At 53.8% G+C, this 25,806-nt stretch overlaps 2 protein-coding genes across 2 annotated transcripts in view; both read right to left on the bottom strand.

Moving 5' to 3' along the window:
- CAMK2A (calcium/calmodulin-dependent protein kinase II alpha) overlaps positions 1–13,002 on the bottom strand; it is a 58,635-nt gene extending 45,633 nt beyond the window's left edge. The window contains exon 1 of the mRNA XM_008565899.1: positions 12,856–13,002. Coding sequence (XP_008564121.1) covers positions 12,856–12,917 — 62 coding nt within the window. The 5' untranslated portion in view covers positions 12,918–13,002. The remainder of the gene's footprint in view (positions 1–12,855) is intronic.
- Positions 13,003–19,042: 6,040 nt separating this feature from the next.
- Positions 19,043–25,436, bottom strand: ARSI (arylsulfatase family, member I). Its single transcript, XM_008565898.1, has 2 exons — positions 25,069–25,436; positions 19,043–21,347 (listed from the first exon to the last, which is right to left on the bottom strand). Exons 1-2 carry the CDS (start codon positions 25,377–25,379, stop codon positions 19,940–19,942), a joined length of 1,719 nt encoding a protein of 572 aa, XP_008564120.1. The 5' UTR covers positions 25,380–25,436; the 3' UTR covers positions 19,043–19,939.
- Positions 25,437–25,806: the final 370 nt, after the last annotated feature.

Raw genomic sequence — 25,806 nt, 5'->3', positions numbered from 1 at the left:
CAATAGTGAGAGAACCGAGACCAGGCAGGAGAGAGGACTGTTAGTCAGGGTGTTAAGAACAGGAACAGGCTCCAGAGGAAGGCGGGGCAAGCAGCCTGTCAGAGGTGCGCCCCCAGGCAGGGAGATCCCTGCGGAGTTGGGATGCTTCACCTGCCAGCATGTGGATGTGTTCACCAGCCTGGAATCTCTCCAAACCCCGTACTTTATGGTTCGTTATGGAGTCTTCCTCACGTACGCATACGCACGATCGATTAACTCAGTCCTCAGCCCCTCTCCCCTCCTGGAGGGCAGTCTCTGCCCAGCTGGAGGCCATGATTCTCAAAAGCCCTAGAGAAGAAAGCATTCAAAGTGGGCACATCTTGAAAGGTTCTGAGCACTCCAGGGAGAGGAGGGCAGGAAAGGAGGAAGGTTGTAAGCTCCTGAGTACAGGGGCTGGGTCTTGTCTTGCTCAGCAGCATGTAGCCCATGCTACATGCTGGAGCACAGGTCCAGAGCTAGAGTTCAGTGAATATGTTTTGGGGGATGGAGGGATGGAATGAAGGATGGAGGGGTAGACGGATGGAGGAATGGATGGACTGAGAGAGGGAGGGATGGATATAATTTGTCTATTAGAGAAACAAAACTTCATTCTAGGTAAAGACCTTAGATCTGTGGTTACTGAACTGGCTGCTTCAGGATCCCCCGGGGGAACTTTTTAGAATACAGATTCCAAGGCCACACCCAGAACCCCTGGGTATGGGCCCAGGGAATCTGTATTTCCATTGTAACATCCTCTCCAGTTGATTTTTTCTCAGCCAGCTTGGCACCGTCTTGCCCACCTTCTGGGGATGTCCTGCTACATATCCTTCCCCCCACCCCCCAGAAGTCAGCTCTGATGGGTCACCACACGGCTCTGTGCTAGGGCCTTGACAGGCCCCATGAACCTGGGCTCTGCCCATTGAGCCGACAGCCTAAGAGCCACATCTGTAAAACAAGAGAAACCACATTTGCTGAACTTCCTCAGAAAAGCACCAAGCCTTTGTGTAAATCAAAGGTCTCTAACTAGGGGTCCATGCCATGGGTGGGGCAGCCACAGGGGTCCTGAAACCCCTGAAGGACATCCTGTGTGTCTGAGTGTAGGTGTGTGCATTTCCCTTGGGCAAGGATGCATAGCTTTTATCGGGTGATCAGAGGGAGAGGTTTCTCAAAACCAGTTCACAGCTAAGGATCCAGAAGGTACCAGCCCCTCCTCACAAGCCCGGAAGGCTTCCTCCCTTCAGAGGCATATTCAGCATCACACTCCTTGACTCTCAGCAACTGTACAAAGTTGGGACTATGATCCCCCATTTAATAGATCAGAAAACTGAGGCCTCAAGTGAGCAGGCATATTCCTAGTGAGGCTATGAAGAGAATCCCGGTCACCTGTACTTTTTCTTCTGATTCCACCAAAGGCAGGAGAGTGTGGTCCTCAACAGTCACAAAGACCTGAGTTCCAATCCTATCTTGCCCTTAACTAACTGTGCAACATTAAACTCGGCGCTTCACCTCTCTGTTCCCTTCCCATAAGAGGGCAATAATAGCACTACCTCTGGGTCTGTTAGGGAGATTGGGTAACTCGTGCAGAACACTTGGCACAATACCAAGCACACAGAGCATAACAGGACATGATGGAGGCAGAAGGGGGGTCGAATGAGGCGAGGAGAGGACCTGGGCCAGGGAGCCCCTCTTTCCACCTATGCAGCCTCAGGTCTCCATCCATAGTGAACAGGCTTGCCCCTGCCTGCCACGGCAGTGGGCACGGGGGAGACGAGGGGCAGAGGAGAGTTCTGAGCAAAACTGAGAGTGAGGGCAGCGAGTTGGCAGCCTGAACTTCCTCCCTTTTTGTTCTTTTGTTTATAAAAGGCATGTTTTTGTATTCTTGTCCTGTGTGAGCGAGTGGCCACAGCCCAACTGCCTGGCAGACAGAAGAGCCAGCCCACTCCTCCCATGGCCCGGAGCTGAGCAGGTGGCTAGCAGGTGGGTGGGTGGGAGAGGCCAGGAAGCCAAGGCGGGGAGGGTGGGGACGGGGGGAGTAGCCAAGAGTCTCAAAAGGAAGGGACAAGGCCTGGGTCTGAGGGACCTGTGTGAGTGGGGGATGCCTGTGGGTGAGTCCTGGGAGTGCCTGTAGAAGTGCTCCTGGGTTCCCAGGTGCAAAGGGGTGGGGGAGAGTGTTTCTGGATGCAAAGGGGGGGGTTGGGGAAAATGCTCCTAAGTACAAGGAGGAGGGGTGGAGGCAGTGCTCCTGGGTGCAGGGGATAGGAATGGAAGACAGAGTTCCTGGGTGCAGGGCATAGGGGTGGGGGGCAGTGTTCTTATACGCAAGGGATGGGCATCTGACCATAGGTGTGCGTTGGTAGCCTGGTCTAGCCCTTGAGTGTATGGTGCTGTGAGGCTCTAGGTGTGACAAGGCACACATGTGTCACCCGGGATATGATGTGCATATCCATATGAGCAAGACAGTCGCAGAATGTAAGCAGGGAGGGGTGTGCCTGAGAGATACAGACAGGCAGACACTGCAGGGACCAAATCTCAGGACTGTGCCTTGCTGGGAGGCCTTGGGCAAGAATTCGCTCCAATCAGGGCCTCAGTTTCTTCATCTGAGGCCTGGAGGTTGGGGTGGAGGTGAGGCTAAACGGTATAAAGGACACTCCAGCCTTAATGTTTTATGCCAGCACTGTCCAATAGAACTTTCTATGATGATGGAAATAGTCTGTGTTGTCCAATGTGACAGCCACTAGCTACACAAGGCTACAGAGCACTTGAAATGTGGCTAGTGGGACTAAAGAACCAAATTTCTATTTTATCTCATTTAAATGGCTGTATGTGGCTAATGACTGCCATGGTGGATAGTGCAGTTCTATGTGGTTAAGAGCAGACCAACCAGAGTTCAAATCGTGGTTCAATCACTTACTAGCTGATTACTTCACCTCAATAAGCCTGTTTCCTCCCCTATAAAATGTGGACAGTGATAACACCCACCCTGTGCAGCTGTTTCAAGGATTCCATGAGATAATAAGATATGCAATGAGTTTAGCAGAGTCCCTGGAGTATAGTAAGTGCTCCAGAAACAATGCCTAGTATAGGCGTCATTACCTATGAGGGGATGAGGACAGCTGGCATGTTCAGAAACAATATGGGCCTTGTTCGCCAAGCTCAGAAGTGAGCTGGAGCAGGGGGGGAGGCAGGGGCTGCTCCCCAGCCCTGAGCAGCTGCCCGGGTGTGTGAAGGTGGGAGTGAGATCAGGCAGGGAGGCCCTGCCCAGCACTCTGCCGGCAGACAAGAGTGCGCAGCAATAGTGGTCCGGCGTGGCTGAGAATGTGGGAGCGTGCTAATGGGCTGTGAAAAGCAAGATTCACGGTGGGAAATTGCTTTCTGGCTGCCTGGCAGGCATGGTGTGCTGGGTGTTGCTGACTGCCAGCCCACAGGGGCCCACCACCCTCATGTTGACAGGACAGCCTGGTGCAGCACCAGGGACACTAGATGGGGAGTCAGATGACCTGAGTCTTCACCTAGCTTGGCTACCAGCTTACTTATCCTTCTGGGCCTCAGTTTCCCTATTTGAAAGACAGGGATGAGTGGCCCCAGCTCCGCTCTCTCCTGGGTCCATTTGTGAGTGGTCCCTGCTACCCAAGACTGGTTACTGCCAATTTCCTCTAAAGGAAACCTGTCTACTATCACCCCGAGGTGCTCAGAGCCCAGGGCATGCCCGTGGGTCTCAGCAACAGGAACACTGTTTATATATTGGGACTTTCTGCAGACGCTCACCAAACCCTCCCTTCACTCTGCACACCTTGGAGATCTCATCGTCTGGACTCCTTACAGTCTTTAGGGTCTTTCATTCATTGGCTGCTTCCTCACACACATCCATCCAGGTCTCCTTCATTCCAGGGGGGGAAAAAAACCCACGCCCCCCCCAAATAAAACCATCAAGTACCTTTCCCTCGACCCAGCAACTAGGCTGTTCCCTCCTCCCTTCCTCTTTGCTGCCAAACTTCGAGAACAAATGTCCGACATCCGCCGCCTCCTCTTTCCACCTCCCACACTACATGAACCCACCACAATCTGGTTGCCACCCCCGGGGCTCCATGGAAGAAATGCTTGTGCCAGGCTCATGCACGCAGTGCCTTCTCCCACTCCCCATACCCCTGGCAGCGCCCCCAGGACCTAATCTGCTTGGCCTGCCCCACACCAGGTGGCGTTTGCCCCCACTGACTGCACAGCTTTGAGGCTCATCCTCCCTCTTGTTTCTGGGTCACTGCACTCTCCCTCGCTGAAGGGCCTTCATTGCCCCATCTTCCCCCGACACTGCTGCTCCCTGTCCTCTCTCTGCCCATCCTCTTAGCACCTCCCTCCATGCCCTCCACCAGGGCTATTAGCTGGGATCCCTGCAGAGGCTCTGGGCGTTCGTGAAACCACCTAACATTTTATTAAAGTGATTCTGTGTCTGTGCATTGTCCCAGGCAAAGGAAGCGTGTTCTTCATCAGCTTCACAAGGGAATCCATGACTCCCCACATGGCCAGCACCACTGACCATCACCCAAGATTGAAATCGACATCTACTTCCTGTCTTCAGGATTCTAGTCCCGTATTTTTAGCTACTCATTATCTTGCCTGGATGCTACATGGCAGGCACCTCACAATCAAAGCCCAGTCTCCTTCCCCAAATTTACCCACTCTCAGTTAAAAGACTTAAACATTCTGCCTCTCTGAGACGAGCTGGTGGTGATTTTGGAAGGTTCCTGGTCAAATGCAGACAGACCTGTTATCTGTGACAGGATTAGCATCCCAGACTTCCTGGTGATCAGTAACTCATAGCCCAGGCTAGCTGACCTTCTCACCCAGGATGTGGATCCCAGAGCAGAAAGGGTTAGAATATCTTGAGGAAGGGACAGAGTAGGGATCGGCCATAGCAGCAGTGCCACCAGTTGGACTGAAGTGTGGGCCACCTGTGGCTGCATCAGAAACTGGTGTAGGGCCGGCCCAGTGGCGCACTTGGTAGGTAGAAACTGGTGTACCCGGTAATGTCTTAGCATTGAGGTCCACCCCTCCCATTCCATAGATGAAGAAATCGAGGCCAAGAACTTGAACCCAGGACTCCTGACTCATAATCTGTTGCTTTTCCCAATACTGCATACTCTCAGATCAAAGATGGCCTTAACCTGGGGGCCACAGTTGGGCTTTAGGGTAGGGGGTCTGTGGGGTAATAAAATACAGCATGCTGTGTGTTGGAGTGAGTGTGCATTTTGGCGGGGGGAGTGGCCATAGCTTACATGAGATTTTCTGAGGACTCCTAATTGCCAAAACAATGAAAAAGCTGGGTTCAGATTTATTCAGAAGCATAAGGAAAATAAATCTTGTACCAGGTGTTTCTACAGCACCTTGTGTACCTTAGACAAGTCCCTGTACCTTTAGGGGCCTTGGTTTACCCATCTGTAAAATCAACTGGTGATAAGTAATTTTCAAGCCCGTTTCTTTCTTTTTCTTTATTTTCATTTTAAGCAGTAGTATCCTTTCTTAATAAACAAACAAAACATAGATATGCAGGTCCTCAAATGGCAAAAAGCTCAGAGGAGATGGCTAGGTGCTCAGGATCCCCTTTGTTTGACTTGCTTCCTTTTCTTCCTGGCTCACGGAAGCAGTTCTGGGAACAGAACTCCACAGACCACGGCATTAGACAGCCAGAAAGCCCTGAGATCTACTACTGAAACCCCACCTCTCCCCTCCTCCCACCTGCCCGCGGCTGCAGCCACCCACTCCCAGGCTCCAGAAGATGCTGCAGGGACGCAGTGTCTTTAAGCTGTCCCTCACCTCCCCTCTCCAACGCCAACCCAGCAGAAGTCTTGTGGGGGACACAGAAGGCCTGGGAACCAGAAGATTCCATTTGCTGCAGGGAACATTGAACCAATAGAAGTTCTAACATATTCCTTATTTTGGCTGCACATGGGTTTTCTTGAATGGGTTACAAAAAGAAAAATGGAAAAATGTTCACAGATGTGCTTAGAGGCAGGGCCAGCGCACAGCAAAGCAGGGGAGATGCTGAGGGTCTACTTTCTCCCCAACCCCTGATGGCCTCTGGGCCTGGTCCCAACCACAGTGCGTACCCCAAAGGCTTTTAGAGGTCCAAGCGTCAGAGAAAGAGGCTCTGAGGGGTAAGTCACTGGACATGGAAGGACAAGCACTGGAATGGGAAAGGCTGCAGTGCCCGGTTCTCATGTGTCACTGGCTCATGTGACCTCTCTGGGGTGTTCCTCGCTCCAGGATATCCTGGCCCTGAGCTGTCTCCCCCTTCATTCTTGCAGCAAAACATCTCAGCAGTCCAGGGCAGGGGTACATAGGGCAGGAGGGATGCCAGGGAGGCAAGAAGTGGAATGAGGGGTGGGAATTTGCATATCTCCGCCACCAGAGTACTATCTCCTGAGGCTGTGTCCCTCTGTGGGATGCCGACCAGTTTTGACTGTCAGAAAGTTCTTCCTGATGTTGAGCTGAAATCTACCTCCCTTACTCTACACATCCAACTGCTCTGCCCTCTGGGCCTCTCTGGCCCCAGGACATCCCCACAGACATGGGGGAGAGGACAAAGCCCCCAAAACATCTCTTTTCCCCACTAAAGACCCCTAGTTTCTCAGTGCCCTCTCACTTGATTTGGCTTCCAGACCTTCATCACCCTGTCTGCCTCTCTTCTGGACAATCTGCAGTTTTTAAAATTTTCCTTCTAGGACCCAGCATCTAGGAGTTGGGGGAGGACTGAGCAGGCCAGAGAAGAGTGGGATCCCAGATACCCTGGGGCTGACATGTTACACTAAAATACACACCTCAGAGCCTTTGCCTGAGCCGTTCCCATTCTCAGGAACACTCTTCCATCTTACTCCTTCTGGTTAACTCTTATTCAGCCTCCAGCTCCCTGATGTTACCTCCTCCAGGGAGCCTTCCCGGATACCTCCCTTACCCCAACTAGGTGAGGTCTCTTTGCAGCTCATAGTTCCATGTTTGTCATCATAGCCCCATCCAGTCACATTTAAATAATTTCAGAAGTGATTTAATTAATGTTGGCTTTGCACCAGATTGTGAGCCCCATATGGGCAGAGACTACATAAGTCTTGCACATGGTACATGCTGGGCTCCACCCAGGGCTGGGAACAGGGCATGCACTCAGGAAATATTTGTCAAATGGATGCAAATATCACAGATGTGTTCCTTCTTTTACATGATCACAAGACACCAAGGCTCTCAGCCTTCTGCATAGAAAGTCCCACTGGCCTTATAGCCCCACCTGACAGTGCAGTGAGTAATCATGCCCCTGAAGACCTAAGGGGCCTGGGCTAGGTCCCAGCAGATTGGGCTGCACCAGACTTGCCTGGGTGGGAGGCTTCCTACAGGAACAGAGAGAAGCTCAGAGTAGGGTGTGCCATGGGCAGTACACACACAGGAGAGGGTGGACTGTGGCGGAGGGAAGGGGAGAGAGAGAAACAGAGACCAGAGAGGCAGAGAGAGAGAGAAAGGCAGAGAGACAGAGACAGAAATGGAAGGAGGAAGACAGAGAGAAAGAGAGAGCCCAGAAGCCCAGCCAGCATCACCTTCTATCCCTGCACTGGGAGGTGGCCTTGTGCTTGGTGCCCTGTCAGAGTCAGCGAGCATATGTCCATGTACACGTGTGTGATCCCATGAGCTTGGGTGAAGCGTGTGTGTGTGTGTGTGTGTGTGTGTGTGCACTAGCAACAGAAGGCGAATGATGCATCCTGAGGCTCTGACCTCACCCCACAGAGAGGCTGTGGCCCCAGACTGCAGGGGATGCTGGCAGCAGTGTCACTTGTGCTGCGGAGGGAGGCAGGGAGGGAGGAAGTAGAGAGGCTCGGCAGTGTCAGTGTGTCTCAGCCTGTGTGGGGGCGGCTGCGTGGGGGCGGAGGCCTGCGGCATGCACCAGAACATGTGCGTGCCTGCTGCTCTGGGCTCTGATGGCTCAAAGGGAGAGCCAAGAAAGGCTGCACCCTGTCCTGTCCCTGCCACCTCCTCCTGAGGTCCTGCCCCCCAATTTCCCATCCTTTGGCCTCTGGCCCTTGCACATCATCTGGTCCCCAGCCCTGGCCTTGTCACTGACTCTTCCTGTGGCTCTGAACAAATCTTCTCTCTGGGTGTTGGCTCCACCATCTGTGCAATGAGGAAACAGTCTCTATGGTCCTTCCAAATCTGATGTTCTGGGGTCTGCAATTTCCCATGCGTGCCTACCACAGAGGGAGGTTACAGAGGGCAGCAACCCTTGCGGGGCATTTCAGTCATCTACAGAGGTATTATGATCCACATTTTACAGATGGTAAAGTTGAGGCACCCAAAAAACAGGTGATTCACCCAGGGTGGCCCAGTAAGTTAGATGCAGAATCATGACTGAAAAATAAGTGACAGCCAAGAGTTCCTCCACCCACAAGGACACTGCCCCTCTTCCCTCGTTAGTGGGCAAGATGGAGGACGTTCCCCAAGCACGGCACCAGGAGTGGTCCCTCTTGGCAACCTTGCCCCCATAAGTGGGTACTGGAGACCTGGACACAGTCTCCTGAGCTGCTCCCTCCACCTCCTGAAGCTGCAGTCTCCCCATCTGTAAGATGGGTAAGTCTTGCCTGCCTCCCGCAGAGAAGAGCTGACAGATGAAGTGCCTCGCTGACCCCACAGTGCTGTGGGTATGAGAGGATGTTAGAAGGGAATAAAAGCACACCATCCCATCTTTGGGGGGGGGGGGTTGCATTGATGCCCAGGGGTTCTCTCTCTCCGATATGACATTTGTCCATCCTCCTAATGGCTATGCTAGGGAAGGGTGCAAATACTAAGCACTTTCTCCAGATGTTAGAGCTTGGGTTGGGACTCTGGATGCCAGCACAGGGAGCTGCCTCTGGGCCACACTGCCAAGCCTGGTTTATGACACAAAGCTATGGAGGTAAGAGGGGCCCTGGATGCAGGAGCCAGCCCTCTCCTCCTTCTGTCAACCTTGCCGGCCAACCACAGCCCCTGCAACCCCTCCCCCAACCCCAGCCACCTTCAAGTCAATTGCAGATCAGTTTCCAGAGAGAAAAGAGTGGGTTGAGCTTTCTCTCTATTATCTCTCCCTCTCTCAAGTAACATCTCCTTCTGAGGCTCCTTCTGTACAGCCCAGTGATTACCCAGGCTGCAGGGTAATTCTGTGCCTCTCTAACCTCTCATGGGGGTGGGATCCAAAGCCCAGAGAATGTCAAAGGCTTCTCCACTTCCTTGAACCTGACCCCTTCCCTATGCCTTCTCATGCTCTCCCTGCCTCCATGCCCGTCCCTGGCCTCCCCACTCCATGGCCAGAGTTCCTTCCTTTCTCAGAGATTCTGGTCTTCAGAGAAGGCCAGGTCCGCCAGCAGCTCTGGCCTGGCCGCCCGGGCCTATCCTAACCTCTGTAGCCAGTATCCCTCAAGCCTGTTTCCAAGCAAGCGTCTGTGCTACTACCGTCTGGGCTTTCATTTCTCTCATCCTTGGGAGGGAGGAGGATTGGGGTCAGGAAAGGAGGGAGTGAGTAGTCTCTGGGTCCCAAGAGACTGCCCCACCCCAACCCTCTAAGGACCTGAAATCAAGTTCTTGGCTCATCTGAATTCATATACTTCAGTGGGATCTTCAGCCCAGCAGCATCAAGAGGCTCCAGAAACCCCTGTTCAGGGCCCTGACTGCAGCTGGCTGCCCACCAGGGTGGGAAGAGGTAGCTCCTCTAACATCCACAGCCAGCCCTACTCTGGGCTCCTCAAAGGCCTGTGGTCCCAAGCCAGGCCTCACTCGGCAGGATCAGGAAGCCTTCCTCTCCCGCTGGGCAGCCCAGGGCCCTGCAGAAGGTGGCCCAAAGGCTCCCCTCTCCCCTTTTAGGGACAACCCAGCTGCCCCTTTTAGTCACCCTGCTAGTGATTGGAAGTGGCTCTGGAACAAGCCCTGCTAGTGATTGGAAGTAGGCTCTGGAACAGGGGCTCCGCTCCTGGGTGGTGATGGCAGTGTCCTGGCCAGCAGGGGTGCTTCCCTGCACAGAAGAGGAGCCATTGCATCCCTGCCAGTACAGGGGAGGCAGGGCTTGGCCACCCCCTCCCCTGAGCTGGGCAAACTCCACACAAAAGGTAAACATCCAGCAGGTCCCATCCCCCATCTTCGGCCCCGCCCAGCCCTTGAAGAGAGCATTTACCCCAGCAGCCATCCCTTACTGGAGCCCACCATGTGCCAGGAAGTGCGTCTTCACATGTACCATCTCATGTAATCCTCAAAGGATGGCAGGAGGAGGGGAAAAGTGTTGTAGCCTGCCCAGTGTCACAGAACTATGGGTAGTGAGGTGCAGAGCCTGTGCCCCCAATGGCACTGCTCCTCCCTGCCCCACTGGACACCCGCCTGAAGCTGCTGTGTAGGGAAGGAGCCCCCAGCCTTGTCAGTGACGCACCCTGGCTTTTCAACACAGACAGCGGAGGCGTAGAGCCAGGCTACCTTATCCTCTTTTCTCCAAAACAAGCGTCCTTAACCTCAGGCCCATACACAGCCTTCCTGATGTCCGGCAAGCTCCTGAGATTGCATGCAACATTTTACAGGTTTGTGCATTTTTCTGGGGAATGTAGATTGAGACTTTCATCAGACTCCTGGAGGAATAGATGACCTAAAAAAGGTTAAGAGCACTGATGGTTCTGGAAGGAAGGAGTCTGAAATTGATTGGACAAAGCCTGGCCATGCCGGCCACCCTCAGTGTCCCTGCCATCGCCATGCCAGGGGTCCCTTTCCCCTACAATTCTGCCCTTTCCCTGGTCCCTTCAAGAGCCCAGGCAGGCAGCAGGGCCAAGAAGTTTCAAGAAGGCTGTCTCTGCCAAGTCACCCCCACTAAACCCAGTCTGAATGACACCCATCTCCTCCTGGGGCAAAACATCACTTTCATTTTCACTTTGAGCACTTGAGTCACATCTCAACTCCATGTCACTGTGCTCTGTGACGCAGTCCTACCAGAACCCAGCCTTGGTTGCTCCCTGAAAGGCAGTTCCTGGTTAATCAGAGAATTCTTGGGTTCCAGGTGGGCACTGGAAACCAGCTGGAGAGGGGTCCCTGCACAAGTTTAGTGGACAGCCTGTCCTCCAGAGCAGCCCTGAATACTTTGTTCCTGCCCTCCCTGCCAGCATAAAAACACACTCAAAGGCAGGATGCCTGCAAACGAGAGTGAACATACATCTGCACATGGATGTGTGTGCACAAGGGGACTGGCATGTGCCTGTAGGTGTCAGGATAGTCTGGATGTGCAAGTGTGTGTGTGCATGCAGCCTACTTGTACACCACCATAGGCCCACCTCCCACACATATGCAGACACCAGCATGAGTTCACACATGCCTACAACACCCACACTCCCACACAAACTCTTGTGCAGGCCTCACACATGCACACACACACAAACATACACCTTCCCATGTGCATGCCTCCAGTCCTCACACACATGTGCATGTCCAGACCTCATAGGAATACCACTGTGTCCACATCTCACATGTGCATCTTTACACACCCCCAGACCTCACACACATGCCTACTGACATGCACACAGCTCTGACCTGTTATACACATGCACACACACAGTGACACCTGTCCATACCTTCGCTCCCATGCAACCCAGCCAACAGCACTCCTTGTGATATTCACACACCTGCACCCTTGCAGGGCACATTTGCACTTTCAGGTCTTAAACATGAAGCACACACCAGCACCTCTTCCTGGTGCACACACTTAAACACTTGCACACCATTTCAATGCACACAAGTGTACCCCAGAGTCAATCTTATACAACACAACCAACTTCCCTCAAAAGTCCTTATACAGCAACACAAATCATCCCCCTCCCTCAAAATGTACACTGGTGCTCATACATCCAGCCTCACATCAGCACACACTTGCTTACAGGGCCCCTCTCCCCTGCGCTCCTGCTGCTACAGCAGGAAACAACCAGGGCATTGGTGCTCCTTTACCCATGGGGCAAACTCCACCTCCAAAGTGCACCCCAACCCTTGGTCCATCCCAGGATCCTCCACAAACCTAGCTGGAGCATCCAGGAACCAGTCTCTGACACTCCATAGCCTACAGGGCTACCCCCAAAGCCTCCCCTCCTCATTCTCCCACCCGTCTCCCCACATCTGTCATGAGAGTCAGAAAATGAGCTCTGGAACTGGGCAACTTTGCTGAAGGACCAAAGCTTCCGCACTCTTCCTACCACCAGCCCGAGACCCTGTGCCCCTCCAGCTCGCCTGATTGCCCCCCTCCTCCCAGCACCCAGGAAGCCTCACCAGCCGCTCAGATATTAACTCCTACTGTACTGATGCCCTCACTCCTGGCAGGAGCTGGGAAGGGGAGGTTAGTAGGGGACATGCTTACAGAGAGAAGTTGGCCACTCTATAGTCGCTGCAGGTGTTCCAAGTCAGGAAGGACCACCTGGGAGGTGGTGAACTCTCTGCCACTGGAGGTATCCAAGTGGAGGCCAGATGGCGAAACTAGAGAAGAGGTTCCAGTTTTGGACCCAGCTGACTGGGAAAATCCCTTTTTAACCCTGAGTTTCTAGGAATCAGTGTGTGTGCACGTTGTGTATACTTGTGTGCATTGGCATATACTGTCGACCCTTCACCCCGACACACACCCAGCTGGTCTGGCACATCTGTGCATCCACAAACATGCCCACACCCGACTCTGGGCACTCTGTGCACACGCAAGTGCCCCCAAACCCATGCAGCCTGCCCTCATCTGTGTGCACAGGAATACTCCCTAGGAATTGCAGGCACATGCCCCCGGCAGACACTGACCCCCTGCAACCCTCCAGGACTCCCTGAGGTGCGACTCACTTTCCCAGTTCCTCGAAGAGCTGGTACTCTTCTGTGAAGCGAGTGCAGGTGATGGTGGCCATCCTGATGCTGGGCAGGCAGGTGAGGCTCAGGGCTGGGGGACCAGGACTGGGACGCTGCCAATCTGCTCCTGGAACTAGAGGCCACTCGCCTGCCCGAGCTGCCGAATGCAAACAGAGAACTGGTTTGACTGACGAGCCTAGGGCTTCTGAGCAGGGCACTGTGGCTGCTTGCAGCCTCGCGAGCCTTCGTCAGCATCCAGGTCCCCATGGCAACCACCTCCTAAACGCCCTGTTCCCGTTGCCCCGGTAACTGCCTCCCCAACACCTGCCTGTCTTCCACTGCAAAACCTGCTCCAGGACACCCTGGCCCTACTGCATACAGTACTGCAGGCCTGTGTGGGCCCGGGGGCGGGTGGACCCAGCACCCCCAGGGTGATGGACCGACGGAGGGGCTGGAGGAGAGAACAAACTTAGTCCACAAGTGATCTCTCTTCCCACCTCCCCCACCTCCAACTGTGGGGCCCTTATAGCAGACAGGATGGGATTAAGTGGGGCAAAAAGGTAGTTGCCATGGTGACGGCCAGTGGCTGCCACATTCCAGGATGGTCCCCAAGAAAGACAGGATGCAGTTACCCTGGCAACTTCATCTCCTCTGAAGAGACAGGTATTGCCCCGTTGCCCTAGCAACAGCTGGGTTCTAAGGTTTACAGGGAGACGATGGCTCATTCATTGCGATGTCTCTGTGGCTCACTATAGTCTCTGTAACTGTCTCTCTGTTCCCCTCTGTATTTTTTCCTCTGCCTCTGTCTTCCTTATTTTGCTCTTGCTCTCTCCGCTCTCCTACCACTTTGTCCCTCACACTAGCACTCTAGCTTGGGGAGAAGTGCAGAAGACACCCCAGGATTCTGGAGGGATCAGCTCTGGCTGCCTGCTCAGTTGGTCCTCTCCTGAGGCCTCTTCCAAAACCCCCACCCCATGTCCCCACAGGGACCATGGAGATCTCGTCTCCTGGGGCTCATGTCCCAGTTTCTGCTTGTGCTGCAAGTCAAGGTAAAAGAGGCAGCTGTGGGGAGGCGATCACAGCCTGGCTTACCTGGGGCTAGGCCAATGGCCAGGCACCTGCCCTGAAATCTTCATTCCCAAGTTTTGTGGTCATTTTCCCTGCCAATTTCAACTCTTTAGGCCATCGATCATACCTATCGCTCTAAGACCTCATCAAGTCCTGGGAGGTTAAGAAGGAAAAGAATGATGTTTAAGACCAAGGATCTGAGTTTGAGTTCCAATTCTGACAGTTATTAGCTATGTGACCCTGGGCAAATCATTGATCCTCTCTGAGCCTCCAGCTTCTTTTCTACACAACAGGAGAATAAAGCTGCCCTGGCAGAGGAAGGCTATGAAGATGGAATGGGCTCAGGGCTGTGGAGGCCTGTGGGAAGATGTAAACATTTCAGTTTCTAAAAGAGGAAAAGGAAGGTTTAAGGCAGGACCATGACCACCCCCATCACTGACTTGGAATCTCAGACCCTGCACGCCCACCCCCTCCACTTAGGAAAAAGGGTGACTTAGCTCATTTTACAGCTTACCGGGCTGAGGCCTCATGCCAACATTTGCCCCCACTGAGCATGGGTCGGATGAAAAGATCCAGGGATCCAAATCTTCTGGGTTTCTAGCTCACCCCTTCTGAACTTCCAAATCACCTCACTGGTCACCTCATGTGCTGGACATGTCATCTGCTTGTTGATATTCCCCAACACCAACAAGTCTCTGACTCATTCCCCTAAGTACAGGGACCCCTGGAGACATGTGGCTCTCCTCCCAATTCTGCCCCTCTTCTTGAGAGTTGGGGGCTGGGGAGAATGATCGGTGAACTCGCTCTCCCATTCAGCCATTTTTCCCAAGAGAGAAAAGGGAGGGAGGCAGAGGGGAGGGAAGCAAGGGAGGAGGAGGGTAATGGCTTAGCCACTAATTGCACCATTACCACCTTCAGAAAAAGGAAAAACCACTCCGTTTTGTTTCTGCACACAATATGCTTCCTGCTTCAGCCGCCAACGTTGCAATTCAGAGGCAGAGAGGAGAGGCCTGTGCCCGGGGGCGCACAGCCAGTGGGCAGCGAGCAGGACACAGAACACCAGAACAGCATGGCTAGGGACATATGCGGGGAGGTGGGGGAAGGGCTGCACCACACCCTCTAGCCTGCCCCAGGAGAGGATGGATACTACACATCAAAGCACTGGAACAGCCCTTAGTGACCACTGAGCCACCCGGCCATTGCCCAGGGGAGAGGGGAGGCAGTGTTGTTTAGTAGTTAGAGTAACTACGTGACTTACAGGCTGTGTGATTTTGGGTAAGTATCCTAACTTCTCTGTGCCTTCATCTGCAAAGTTGGATAAATAATATTATCTACCTCTGGGGCTGTTCTGTGGATTAAATGAGATGAGCACAGTGACTGACACACTCTAAATGTTCAATAAATGAGAAATTATTATTATTGAGGGACTCAAAAGTCCTTTCCCCTCATAACACTCTCCCTGAATCGTGGGGGCACACACCACCACCTTCAAGTCCCAGCACTTTGGGGCACTGTTTTCTGAGTCTCCACTGGAATTTAGCTCACGTTGTCCAGGGCTACTTTGTAGAAATTCCGATAGAACCAAGAACTGGGGCTAGAAGGAGAGGAGGTCAAAAGACCTCCAGCTCATCAGGTGCCTACAGAATGATAACACTGCTTTAAAAATTAATAAGTAACACAAAAAGCAAAAGTGCAGTGAGGCTGTATTAATGGAAATCTAATGCTGTGAACAAAGGAGGTTACAGTCCTGCTTGGCTTGGCGTGGCCTGACCACCCTGTTTCCTCTGCCCCTTCCCACTGCTGAAATGGAACATGTTCAGAAGCCTGCAGATCATGTGGGGGAGGCCCCAGCATGAGGTCACTGGAAGGGTCAGCAGTGATTCAGAGGAGGGTGTGAGGGATGGAGGCAGCAGAGATGGCCATTCTCTCCCTGTCTGTGACCGGGACCACCATGGGGGTGGCCCATGTGGCTGTAGGGGGCAGGGCCAACCCAGCCCCACTCCACTCCTGTCACCCGTCTGTCCATTCTTTCTTCCATCTCTCTTTCCAACTCTCCTTTCTTTTCTCTTTCTGGCCACCCCCATTTTTCCTCCCTCCTTCCTTTGCATCCTTCCTCCTCGGTTCTCTGTCTTTTCCATTCTTTTTCACTTCCTTTTTTGTTTCTATCTCCCTCCCTTCCTGTCTCTTGGTCTCTGTCACTTCTCTCTCCTGGCCCGGACACTCCCCCCCCCCCTCCATTGCATGCAGTACTGGGGGATGTGCAGGCTGCAGGATCCTGATGGTGATGAGATGGCTGGACAGGAGGTAGAGGGAGGAAGAGGACAGAAGAGGCCTTCTTGGCAAGTCGCTCTTACACATGAGTGCACACACATACCCATACCCCTCTCAATTTTCAAGAGCCTAGCTCAGGGGTGTGGGCACTGCCTTGGACAGGCACCCCCGTTCTGAGCATAACTGCCACTGTGCCAAGAAGGCATGAATGCTAATTCACTGCCTCCCCTGTGTCTGCAAGGCTGGCAGCTGTGCCCGGTGGTGGCGGGCATCAAGGAGCCAGAGTGCCTCCATGGCGCTGATGATTGCATCAGGGGGATTGTTCTTGCCAGACTCCCCACTCCCCAGGGCCATGGCAGGCACGAGAGCCAACATATGTGCCCCATCTGCAACATGCATGTGGCACTCAAGAGCAGGCCTGCATGCCACAAGCTAGTGGCCAGGGGTGGGAGCCCCTGAAAGTTGCTGGGCACAGACCTGACAGGCCAGAATGGGGATCTGCATGTGAACACAGACAGTACCCCATGTAGATAGGAGGGACAAAAGGAGACCAGAGCTGAGTTCTGGGGGGGTGATCAGAGCTCCAGTGTCATTGTGACAGCTGACAAAAATCCCACTTTCCGCAGCCCCACATGTGCTCACATGCATGTACCTGACTGCCTCAGGGTCCTGCAGGGCCTGGCAGGCACTACAGAAAACGTGCCATCCGAAGGGTCCCCACGAGGCCTGTCCCACTAAGGGCAGTGAGCATCGGGGGCAGAACTAGTGGAAATCGGGCCAGGAGAGAAACGATCCTGCCGAGGGTCTGAGTGGAGGGTGAGTGGGTTAATTCATCACAGCAGGTAATGCCAGGCCTGTGTGCAGAAGGGAGGGAAGTCAGGGGTTGGGGAGCAGCACCGTCCTCTGAGGTGTCCCACATAGGAAGCACTCCTTACAGGGGAGAGCAAAGTAGAGGGCCACAGGACAGAAGACAGCAGCTGCTGGGCCAAGGCTTGCACAGCACAACCTGCCCTTAGGGGATCCAAGTTCAAGTCCTGGGAGAGCCATTGGCAGGTCTTTTCCCAGGGGACCCCCACTTCCTCCTGAGAAAGATGGGGCCCAGAGCTCTGCCCCTCCAACCAGGCATGGAGCCCTCTCCTGGCTCCTGGGGGACTGGTCATCAGAACCCAGGACTCCACAGGAAGGACCCAGCTTGGACAGGCTGCCTCCAGCTCTATCCTTGCCAGCTAATAGATCTACTGCCATCTGGTCTAGCCAAGAGAGAAACAGGAGGCCTCATCGGGCCTCACCCCCCCCCCCAGATCTATGACCTGAGGGGCCAGGGCTGCCTCTGGCCTGCCCTTCCTTTCACCCCTCCCCAGCACAGGGCCTCAGATGGTTACACACACCTGCCTGGTGGTGCCAGTTGGGGGCTTGGCACAGAGTCGACTCAGGCATCCTGTCTGGGGAGGACTCAGGGGACCACAGGAGGCAGGAGGGGGCAGGCAGGAGCCCTATCAGGCTGAGCCTCTCCTCACAGTGCCCAGCCCCCTCCACTAATCTCAGGCCTAAGCCAACTGCCAGCTCCCCCTGTGGTCCAGGTTGTGGGCTAAAGCTTGAGTGGACCTCCTGGGTTGTTTGCTGGGTTCTGGGTTGGGTAGCACTGTGAGCTAGGTTGGGTTTGAGATTGGACTGAGACTTGGGCCAAGCCTCTTTCTCAAGGCACCAGGAGCAGGCACCAGCTGGTCTCTCTCATTTGGTACCAGGTTGGCCACAGGGAGTAGGCCTTGGTGCCTAGGTGAGAGCAGAAAGGGCCATTTTATGGTCCTGCACCTGTGGCCCTAAAGGGCAGGGATGCCAGGAAAAGAAGTGGGGACTGTAGCTGGACATTGAGCCACCTGGGGCAGGGCTGACTCAGCAGGCACAGGAGAGGCCTGCACACAACTCATGCAAGTAAAGAGCTGCCAGGGAGCCCTGGCTCCACACCACTCTGGAAGCACCCAGACCATCCAGCAGAACTGGGGTATCCTGAGTAATGGGCAGGTTAGAGATGACTCACACATTGGGGTACACCGGGCTTGGGATACTGTCCTAATGGGTAGCTTCTTCAGAACCTCCCTCCTGAGCAGGCAGAAATGCTGAGAGCCACCAGAGACCGGCATCAGCGTGGAGGCAGGGAAAGGCTCCAGTTGGGGGAGGTGATAAGAGGTAAAAGGGAGGAAGGAGCCTAGGGGGTGGATGGTCACCTGTCCCAGGCAGTCCTAGGCCAGACCCTCACTCCTGGACTCAGCCACCTCTGCAGTGGGAATGCAGCTCTGTAACCAGTACCCAAACCCCCCTCCCCCAACCGCATCGCACCGCACCCACCCCACCCATCCCGCTCATCCACAAGCTGACGAGTCCTAACAGGCCTCCTTTGCCAGTGACAAAAATAACTATTTTCAAAATTCACAGCAGGGCTTTCGCCTACACACACTGTGCCGACTGGAACCTGAAGGGAGAGATGCAGAACTCGGTGCGCCGATGGAGGCATGCTAGGCTGCAACGAGGCTTTGTAGCCCCCACCCCCTACCATCACTCAGCCTGTGCCCCCTCCGTCCCCCAACACACACACACAAGGGCACCCAAAATGGCCAAATGGGAAGGGCTCTTAGATCACCCACTGTACACAAGGGATGCTGAGGCCCAGAGAGGGCCAGGGGTTTGCCCCAGGTCATACAGTAGATCTGTGGCAGGACTCTCATACGTTCTGCCTCCTATCCAGGCTGCCCACCTCTTCTCCCATTCACCCCACCAACTGTGAGCTTCCACCTGCGCAGGACACACACTCACACACCCACATGTGCACACAGATAGCACTACACCCTTCACCTGTTACAGCACTTTAATCAAGTTCACAGGCTCCTCCACCATTACCTTGGCCACTCTTCTAAGCGCTGTGAGGTAGGCAAAGCCAGGGCTAGCACCCCCATTTGCAGGCAGGGAAATCAAGGCCCAGAGGGGAAGGACTGTGCCCAAGGTCAAAGGAGAATCTAAATATCTTGACTATTGGTTCAGGGCTTTTTTCACAGCTGTTTCCACCACCCTTGATACTGCAGTGGCTAAGGGCCCAGCCAATTCCTCTGGGTGCTAGAGGTCGGTGGGCGAGGGCAGGAAGAAGAGCTTCCCACCACACCAGACTGGCCCCAGAACTAGCCTAGGCCACATGAAGACCCAGGAAGGTCAACCCCCGCAATCCCTGCACCTCCACCCTTGGTGCACAGGGGATACCCTCAGAGAGCAGCACAATTGCCATGCCTTGGCTGGGGTCCAGACCTGGAGGGCCTCCATGTGGCCCCTCCCCCAAGCAGCACCACAGAGATCCGGAGTTATAGCAGGGCCTTAAATGAGCTTCAAGGTGGTGCAGTCAACCAGGAACTCCACCATGGTCCCACGCACCAGGTGCACACCACAGAGTCACAAAGTCATTAGAGTTCATTTTACAGATAAGGAAACTGAGGCCAAAAGCTTGTGCAGTCACCTGAGGTCACAAAGCAAGTCAACAAAGAGGCAGGACTGGGATCCAGACACCCCAGTCTGCTTCATTCCCACCCTCCTCCCCCATGCAAGTTCCCCACCCTGTTCAACCGAGAGGCTCTACACCCTCCATTTCCCTGCAGATGGAGACCTGACCCCAGGCTTCCCCCTGAGAAGAAGCAGGACCAGGACTGAGTGGAAAAGAACTTATAGGGGGACAGGGATCCCTGCCCTTCTCCCCACACCATCAGATCCGGTGGGACATCAGCCTGGTGTTGAGTTTACGGAAAAAGGATCGAAGCTTGCAAATCTTGCATTTTTTCTTGTGGCGACCCCGAGAGAAGATTCGAGCCCTGCCTTCCTCTTCATCTTCTTCCTCTTCTTCCTCGTCACTGGCCCAGGGCCCCCAAGCACCCCCATTAAAGTCAGGATGGGCCCGGGGATTCTCAGCCGGGTAGCGCACAGGGATGGCTGTGCGGTTATAGTCGGCCAGGCGGGCCAGAAGGGTACGGACCACGTCAGGCCTCTGATCAGCAAGGTCCTCCCGTTCATAGGGGTCAGCACTGATATTGAAGAGCCACACAGCCTGGCGGACACTGGCCATTCGCTCCAGGTTCCACCAGCTGCCAGGGAAGGCAGCCAGTGTCTGTGGTGGGATCCAATCGCCACAGCCAGGGTCCCCTGTCAGCAGCTTCCACTCACCCACACGGATGGCGGCCTGCACAGCGGTGTTCCAGATGCCAAAACCACCCTCCAGAGAGCCATGCCGGGCGTGGTTGTAGAGTGGGTCGATGTTGTGCAGGATCTCCGTGCGAGGTGAGGCCTGGCCCTCACTGATGGCTGGCCACACATCATAGCCATCTAGCCCATCGGTCACTGAGGCAGTGCCACCTGCCAGACCCACCAGGGTCGGGTACCAGTCAGTGATGTGCACCAGTGCCCGGCTTGTCCGTCGCTTTTGCTTGAGCAGGGGGCTATGGACGAAGCCCAGGCCCCGCACACCACCTTCCCAGTAAGTGCCCTTGCGTCCTCGGAGTGGCCAGTTGCTGCCCCCTGAGAAAGTCTGGCCACCATTATCACTGGAGAAGATGATGACGCTGTTGTTGTAGAAACCGTAACGTTTGAGGGCCCAGGTGATGTTGCGCACAGCCTCATCCATGCAGGTCACCATGGCTGCATACTTCCGCCGGGCCACGTTGCCCATGGTGCGGTAGCGGTACAGGTACTCGCGAGGGGACTGCAGGGGTGTGTGTACTGCCTGAAAGGCCACATAGAGGAAGAGGGGCCGCCGGGGGCTGTGGCTGGCCAGGATGTGGCTGGCGCGCTGGGCATAGAGCATAGTGGAATACTGGCCACTGAGCCCCCAGGCCACACTCTCACCCTCATGCAAGTCGAAGCCACACACCCCTGGGCCATCACAGTTGTCATAGGTATAGTAGTCCACATTGCCCGTGAGCGAGCCCAGGAAGGTGTCGAAGCCCCGGCGGGTGGGCAGGCACTCCTTCCGGTAGAAGCCCAGGTGCCACTTACCCACCATGTGGGTAGAGTAGCCTGCCTCCTGCAGCTTCTGGGGCAGTGTCACCTGGTCCAGGGGCAGGCAGTTGGGCTGCCGTGGGCGGATGATAGAGTGCTGGAGTCCTGTGTGGATCTGGTACCTGTTAGGGGGAGGGGAAAGCATAAAAGGCAGGTGAGCTACAGACCACTGCTCCAGCCACCCAATGTCCAATACCAGCTCTGTAGTGGGCTCTGGTCCCAGCGCTACCAGCAAAAATAGTAACAGTAACCACCAGGTTTTTTGTTTCTTTTTTTTTTTTTCTGGCTGGCTGGTATGGGAAACTGAACTCATGACTTTGGTGTTATAAGGCTGCACTCTAACCAAGTAAGCTAGCCGGTCAGCCCCCTATTGCCAGGTATTATCTAACATGCTAAGCATCTCAAATGCATTATCTCATCCAATCCTCAAAATCAAATGAAGTAGATATTATTGTCGTTTCACAGATAAAGAGATTGAAGCTCACAATGATTAAGCCACTTGCCAGGATCACACAGCTAGGAAGACAGGGAATTAAGAATTGAACCCAGGTTAATAATAATGACAACGATAGTAGCTAACACCAAGCACTCATTCTGTGCTCAGCATTGCACTAAGCCCCTTGTATGAATGATCTCACTGAATCCTTGCCACAAACTAGGAAGTACATATTATTATTTCCATTTCCTAAATAAGGAAACTGAGGCTCAGTAAATTAAATCACTTGCTAGTAGTTGGAGTGGGATTTGAATCCCAGGCAGTCTGGCTCCAGACTTCAGAGTCCCTAACTTGCTATGGGGCCTAGAGCAAATCCCGCTCTCCCAGGAAAACCCCTACTCATGCATCAAAGCCCAGCCCAAATGTTACCCCTCCGGGAAAGGCTCTCAAAACTCTCCCAAAGAGTGTGTCCCTTTTACTCTGGGTTCCCCCAGCATTTAGTACACACACCATCATTGTCCTATTTAGCCATGGGATTATACTCAGTTGTACAAGAATACCTCTAAAAATTCATTAAAAATTTCATATTATCTTTTATTTCTATTTTTCTGTGAACTTTTTTAAGTACCCTCATACATGGTCTTGGGCCCAGTGATGTGTACATGATAGTACAATGATATGTGACATAACTGTCCTTTACTCAATCTTGTATTCCTAGCACCCAAGTGATGTTTAAAGGACACTTGATTATTCACTGAATGAATGACACTTGGAGGGACTTAGATCCAGAAGGGACCCAACTCATCTTCTACTTTATTCACCTTGCCTTAAAAAGAAACTAAGGTCCAGAGGAAGGGAAGGGCTTCGCTCAAGATCACTCGGTGGTCAAGGGCAGTGCCAGGATTTGAACATAAATCCAAGCAGAGTTCAAGCAGGGACTCTTTTTCAGCAAACGAGGCTTCCATGTCTCTTCCCACATAGAAGCCTCAGTTTGATCATGTGTAGGAGTGAGCTGGTTAGAATGGGAAATCTCTACGACCCATCCAGTTACCAAATTTTATGTGACCAGCTCCCTTGTGCCTGCCCGTGAGCTCATATGGCCCTGAGGCAGGAGTAAATAGTTAGCAGAATCCTAAATTCCTCATTTATTCATTCATATCCCATCTTCCTCCTTCAGTGGTCAAGGCCCCCATGTGATCTGTTTATGCTGTCTTAAGTCTTAAAAGTCCCAGAGTGAGTAAGAAGCCTGGAACTTCACAATTGTGTTAGAAACTCACACCTTTTTTTCACTCCCAGGCATCCAAGTTAAGCCAAGACCTGACACCTTTAACCTAGGCACTGGGGTGGGTTTCTCTGTTTTGTTTTCCTTATTTTAAAGCTGTTATTATTGTTAGCTATAATTAGCTACTACTGCTATGTGCCACACACATACATTATCTGATTTAATCATTATAAAAAAACCTACAGGGGCGGGCCGACCCCGTGGCTCACTCCGGAGAGTGCGGCGCTGGGAGCGCAGCAGCGCCGGGAGCGCCGAGGCCGCGGGTTCGGATCCTATATAGGGATGGCCGGTGTGCTCACTGGCTGAGCGCGGTGCAGGCAACACCAAGCCAAGGGTTGTGATCCCCTTACCAGTCACCAAAAAAAAAAAAACCTACAGGGAAGACCAGTATTACCCCCACTCTACAGATGATGAAACTGAGGCTCCCAAAAGTGCAGCAATTGGCCCAAGGCCAGAGAGCTAGCAAGCAGTGGAACTGAGCTTTGAATCCAGGTCTACCCAACTCATGCTCAAAATCTTTCAGTGATACTGGCTCTCCAAGCCTCACTCAACCTAATAAATTACTGGACTTGATACAAGAAGGGGCCCTGAGTCCCAGCCAAGCCTCTCTTTGTACGGGTGGGGCATTGTGGAGCACTAGTTTATAAAGTGGGTGGGCCAGCAAAGAGTCACCAAAGCCCATCTGCAAGTGAGTAACATGAGAAACTTTGGCTCTCTCCAGACTCACCAAACATGACTGGATGCGTTAACAAACACTGAGAGCAACAAGCATCAGTCCTATGGAACCAGCTGCAGGAGGTGGAGAACAGATGCTGGCCGGCAGCGATCAGGGGGCTGGAGCGCTGCCCTGCTGGCTGCTCATTCCACTGCTTAAACCAAAAGTCACCTCTCGGAGGAGAAATGCTAACTTGTGCACAACTCTCAGGAATGCAGATTCTTCCTCCTATTTCTGGAGGTTAGTGGACATTTGATCTTCACCACTACTACCACTCCCCACCCACAACACATACATATCCACCCCCTTCCTCTTTCTCCTGTTCTCCCTCTTGGTTCTTGGATCTAAATACCGAATGCCAGAATGAAGGAAGAAAGGGCACCATTTGATTCCCAGCTCCAGGATGCCTGCCGAGCACCTGGCCTCTCAGCTCCCTCTCCTACAGACCCTGAAGTTGAGTACAGGCACCAAGCTGGGCAGTCTCTGACTCCATGCCTCAGTTTTTCCCATCCAGGAAACAGGGAGACTAAGGCTCTGGTTCCTGAGATAACACTAGTGGCTATGGGGTGGAACTTGGGAGAAAGCATGCCTTGGACCCCATCCAAGGAGGATTAGCTTCAGTCCTGCCAAAGGATTTTCTCCTAAGTGGCCAGAGTTTGCCTGCCACACCCCCACCTCCTGTTTCCCTGCTCTTTTAATCCTGTAATCCTGCCTCCTCGCCTGTGGACAACTCCTTACAGAGAAAGCAGCATGTCTCCTTGGGGCTCCCAGCCAACTTGGGAGGATTTTGCAGATGAAAAAAGAGTTCAGAGAAGTGAAGTAACCAGCCTAAGGCTACACAGATAATGGCATCTCATGTGTGTCTTTCTCTTCTACCTATCACTTCCTTGCTTTTCTCCCAATGTAGTCCTCAACCAGTGTGGGGACCTGAATCCCTCCAATGACAGAGAGGCTGCCCCTTATTGACAGCCAAACAGGTTACACACAACTAATTCCACCCCACCACTCCTTTTCAATATAAAAAAAACTGTTCTTCACCCCATTTCCTGGACAAGAAAACAGGTTTAGAGAAGTTAAGTGGCTTGCTCAGGGCCTCAGAAAGGAGAAAATAAATGTCAGAGATTGCCATGTTCCTCCAACAAGGGATGACCAGATGTCTCCTCCACATTGTGAACATCAGAGAGAAAAGATCTCAAAGATGATTAAACGCATTCAGGATAAGGGTAGGGAAACTGAGGCCAAGAGAGGATAAAGGACTGACTAATGATCACACAGCCAATCAGAGGCAAAATCAGCCCTGAGCTCTGGTTTCCCAGATCCAAGTGTGCTGTTGTAGCGGCAGGGGATATCTACCGCCTGGGTTTATTTGGGGCTTGGACGCCCAGCCACAGGGGCCTGGGCCATGCCTACCTGCCAGTGAGGAGCTGGCTCCGCGAAGGTGTGCAGATGGGCTGGATATAATAATTCTCCAGCTTGACGCCCTCCGCTGCCAGCCGGTCCAACGTAGGGGTCTCAATATCTGAACCATGGTAGCCGACGTCGTGGTAGCCCTGGTCGTCGGTGAGGATGAAGATGATATGAGGAGGCTGGGGTGGAGCGGCCGAGGGTTGCTCGCCGGCCTCCCCAGGCCCGTCGGCCAGGAGGTTCGGCTTGGCCCAGTCCCAGGACAGGTAGCCAAAGCTGAGCAAGCTGACCAGAGAGAAGCCCGTGAGAGCGTGCATCGCTAAGCCGGCCCGCGCGTCCGGGCGCGCAGGGCACCCGGGGCCTCACCGCCTCGCGCGCCCAGGGCGCACGGTCCGCCCGCCGGCCTGGATGCTACGAGAGCGCTCAGCGCCCCGGGGGGGCGGCCCAGCGTCTGGTCCAGGATTGGCGGCCGGACGGCGGGGCCAGACCTGCGTGGCCGCAGCGGGGCGCTCTGAAGAGGTCAGGCCCGCACCGAGCTGCCTCAAGTCGCCTGAGCGCCCGCCCTGCGCCGCCCTCGCTCCCTCTCCCCCAGCTCAGCTGGGCCGGCCTGAGACACGGCGTGGCAGCTTCCAAAAGCCACTCTCCACCATCCTCTGACTCTCCTCTTCCTTCTTGCTCCGGATTTCTCTCGCCTCCTAATTTCTCTCGCCTCTGCTTCCCCTTTCTCCTCCCCGCGACCCTCCA

Source organism: Galeopterus variegatus, unplaced genomic scaffold (assembly GCF_000696425.1).
Source record: "Galeopterus variegatus unplaced genomic scaffold, G_variegatus-3.0.2 Scaffold212, whole genome shotgun sequence".
Classification (NCBI taxonomy): domain Eukaryota; kingdom Metazoa; phylum Chordata; class Mammalia; order Dermoptera; family Cynocephalidae; genus Galeopterus; species Galeopterus variegatus.
Note: the sequence above shows the minus strand (reverse complement) of the source record. Positions and strands in the feature narration are given on the sequence as shown.

What these genes read in the sequence shown, in the direction of transcription:
- ARSI (XM_008565898.1), bottom strand. Translation starts at nt 25,379, where the DNA reads ATGCACGCTCTCACGGGCTTCTCTCTGGTCAGCTTGCTCAGCTTTGGC. An exon ending in AGCCAGCTCCTCACTGGCAG is followed by an intron (nt 21,348 to 25,068) that starts GTAGGCATGGCC and finishes TCCCCCTAACAG; the next exon opens with GTACCAGATCCACACAGGAC.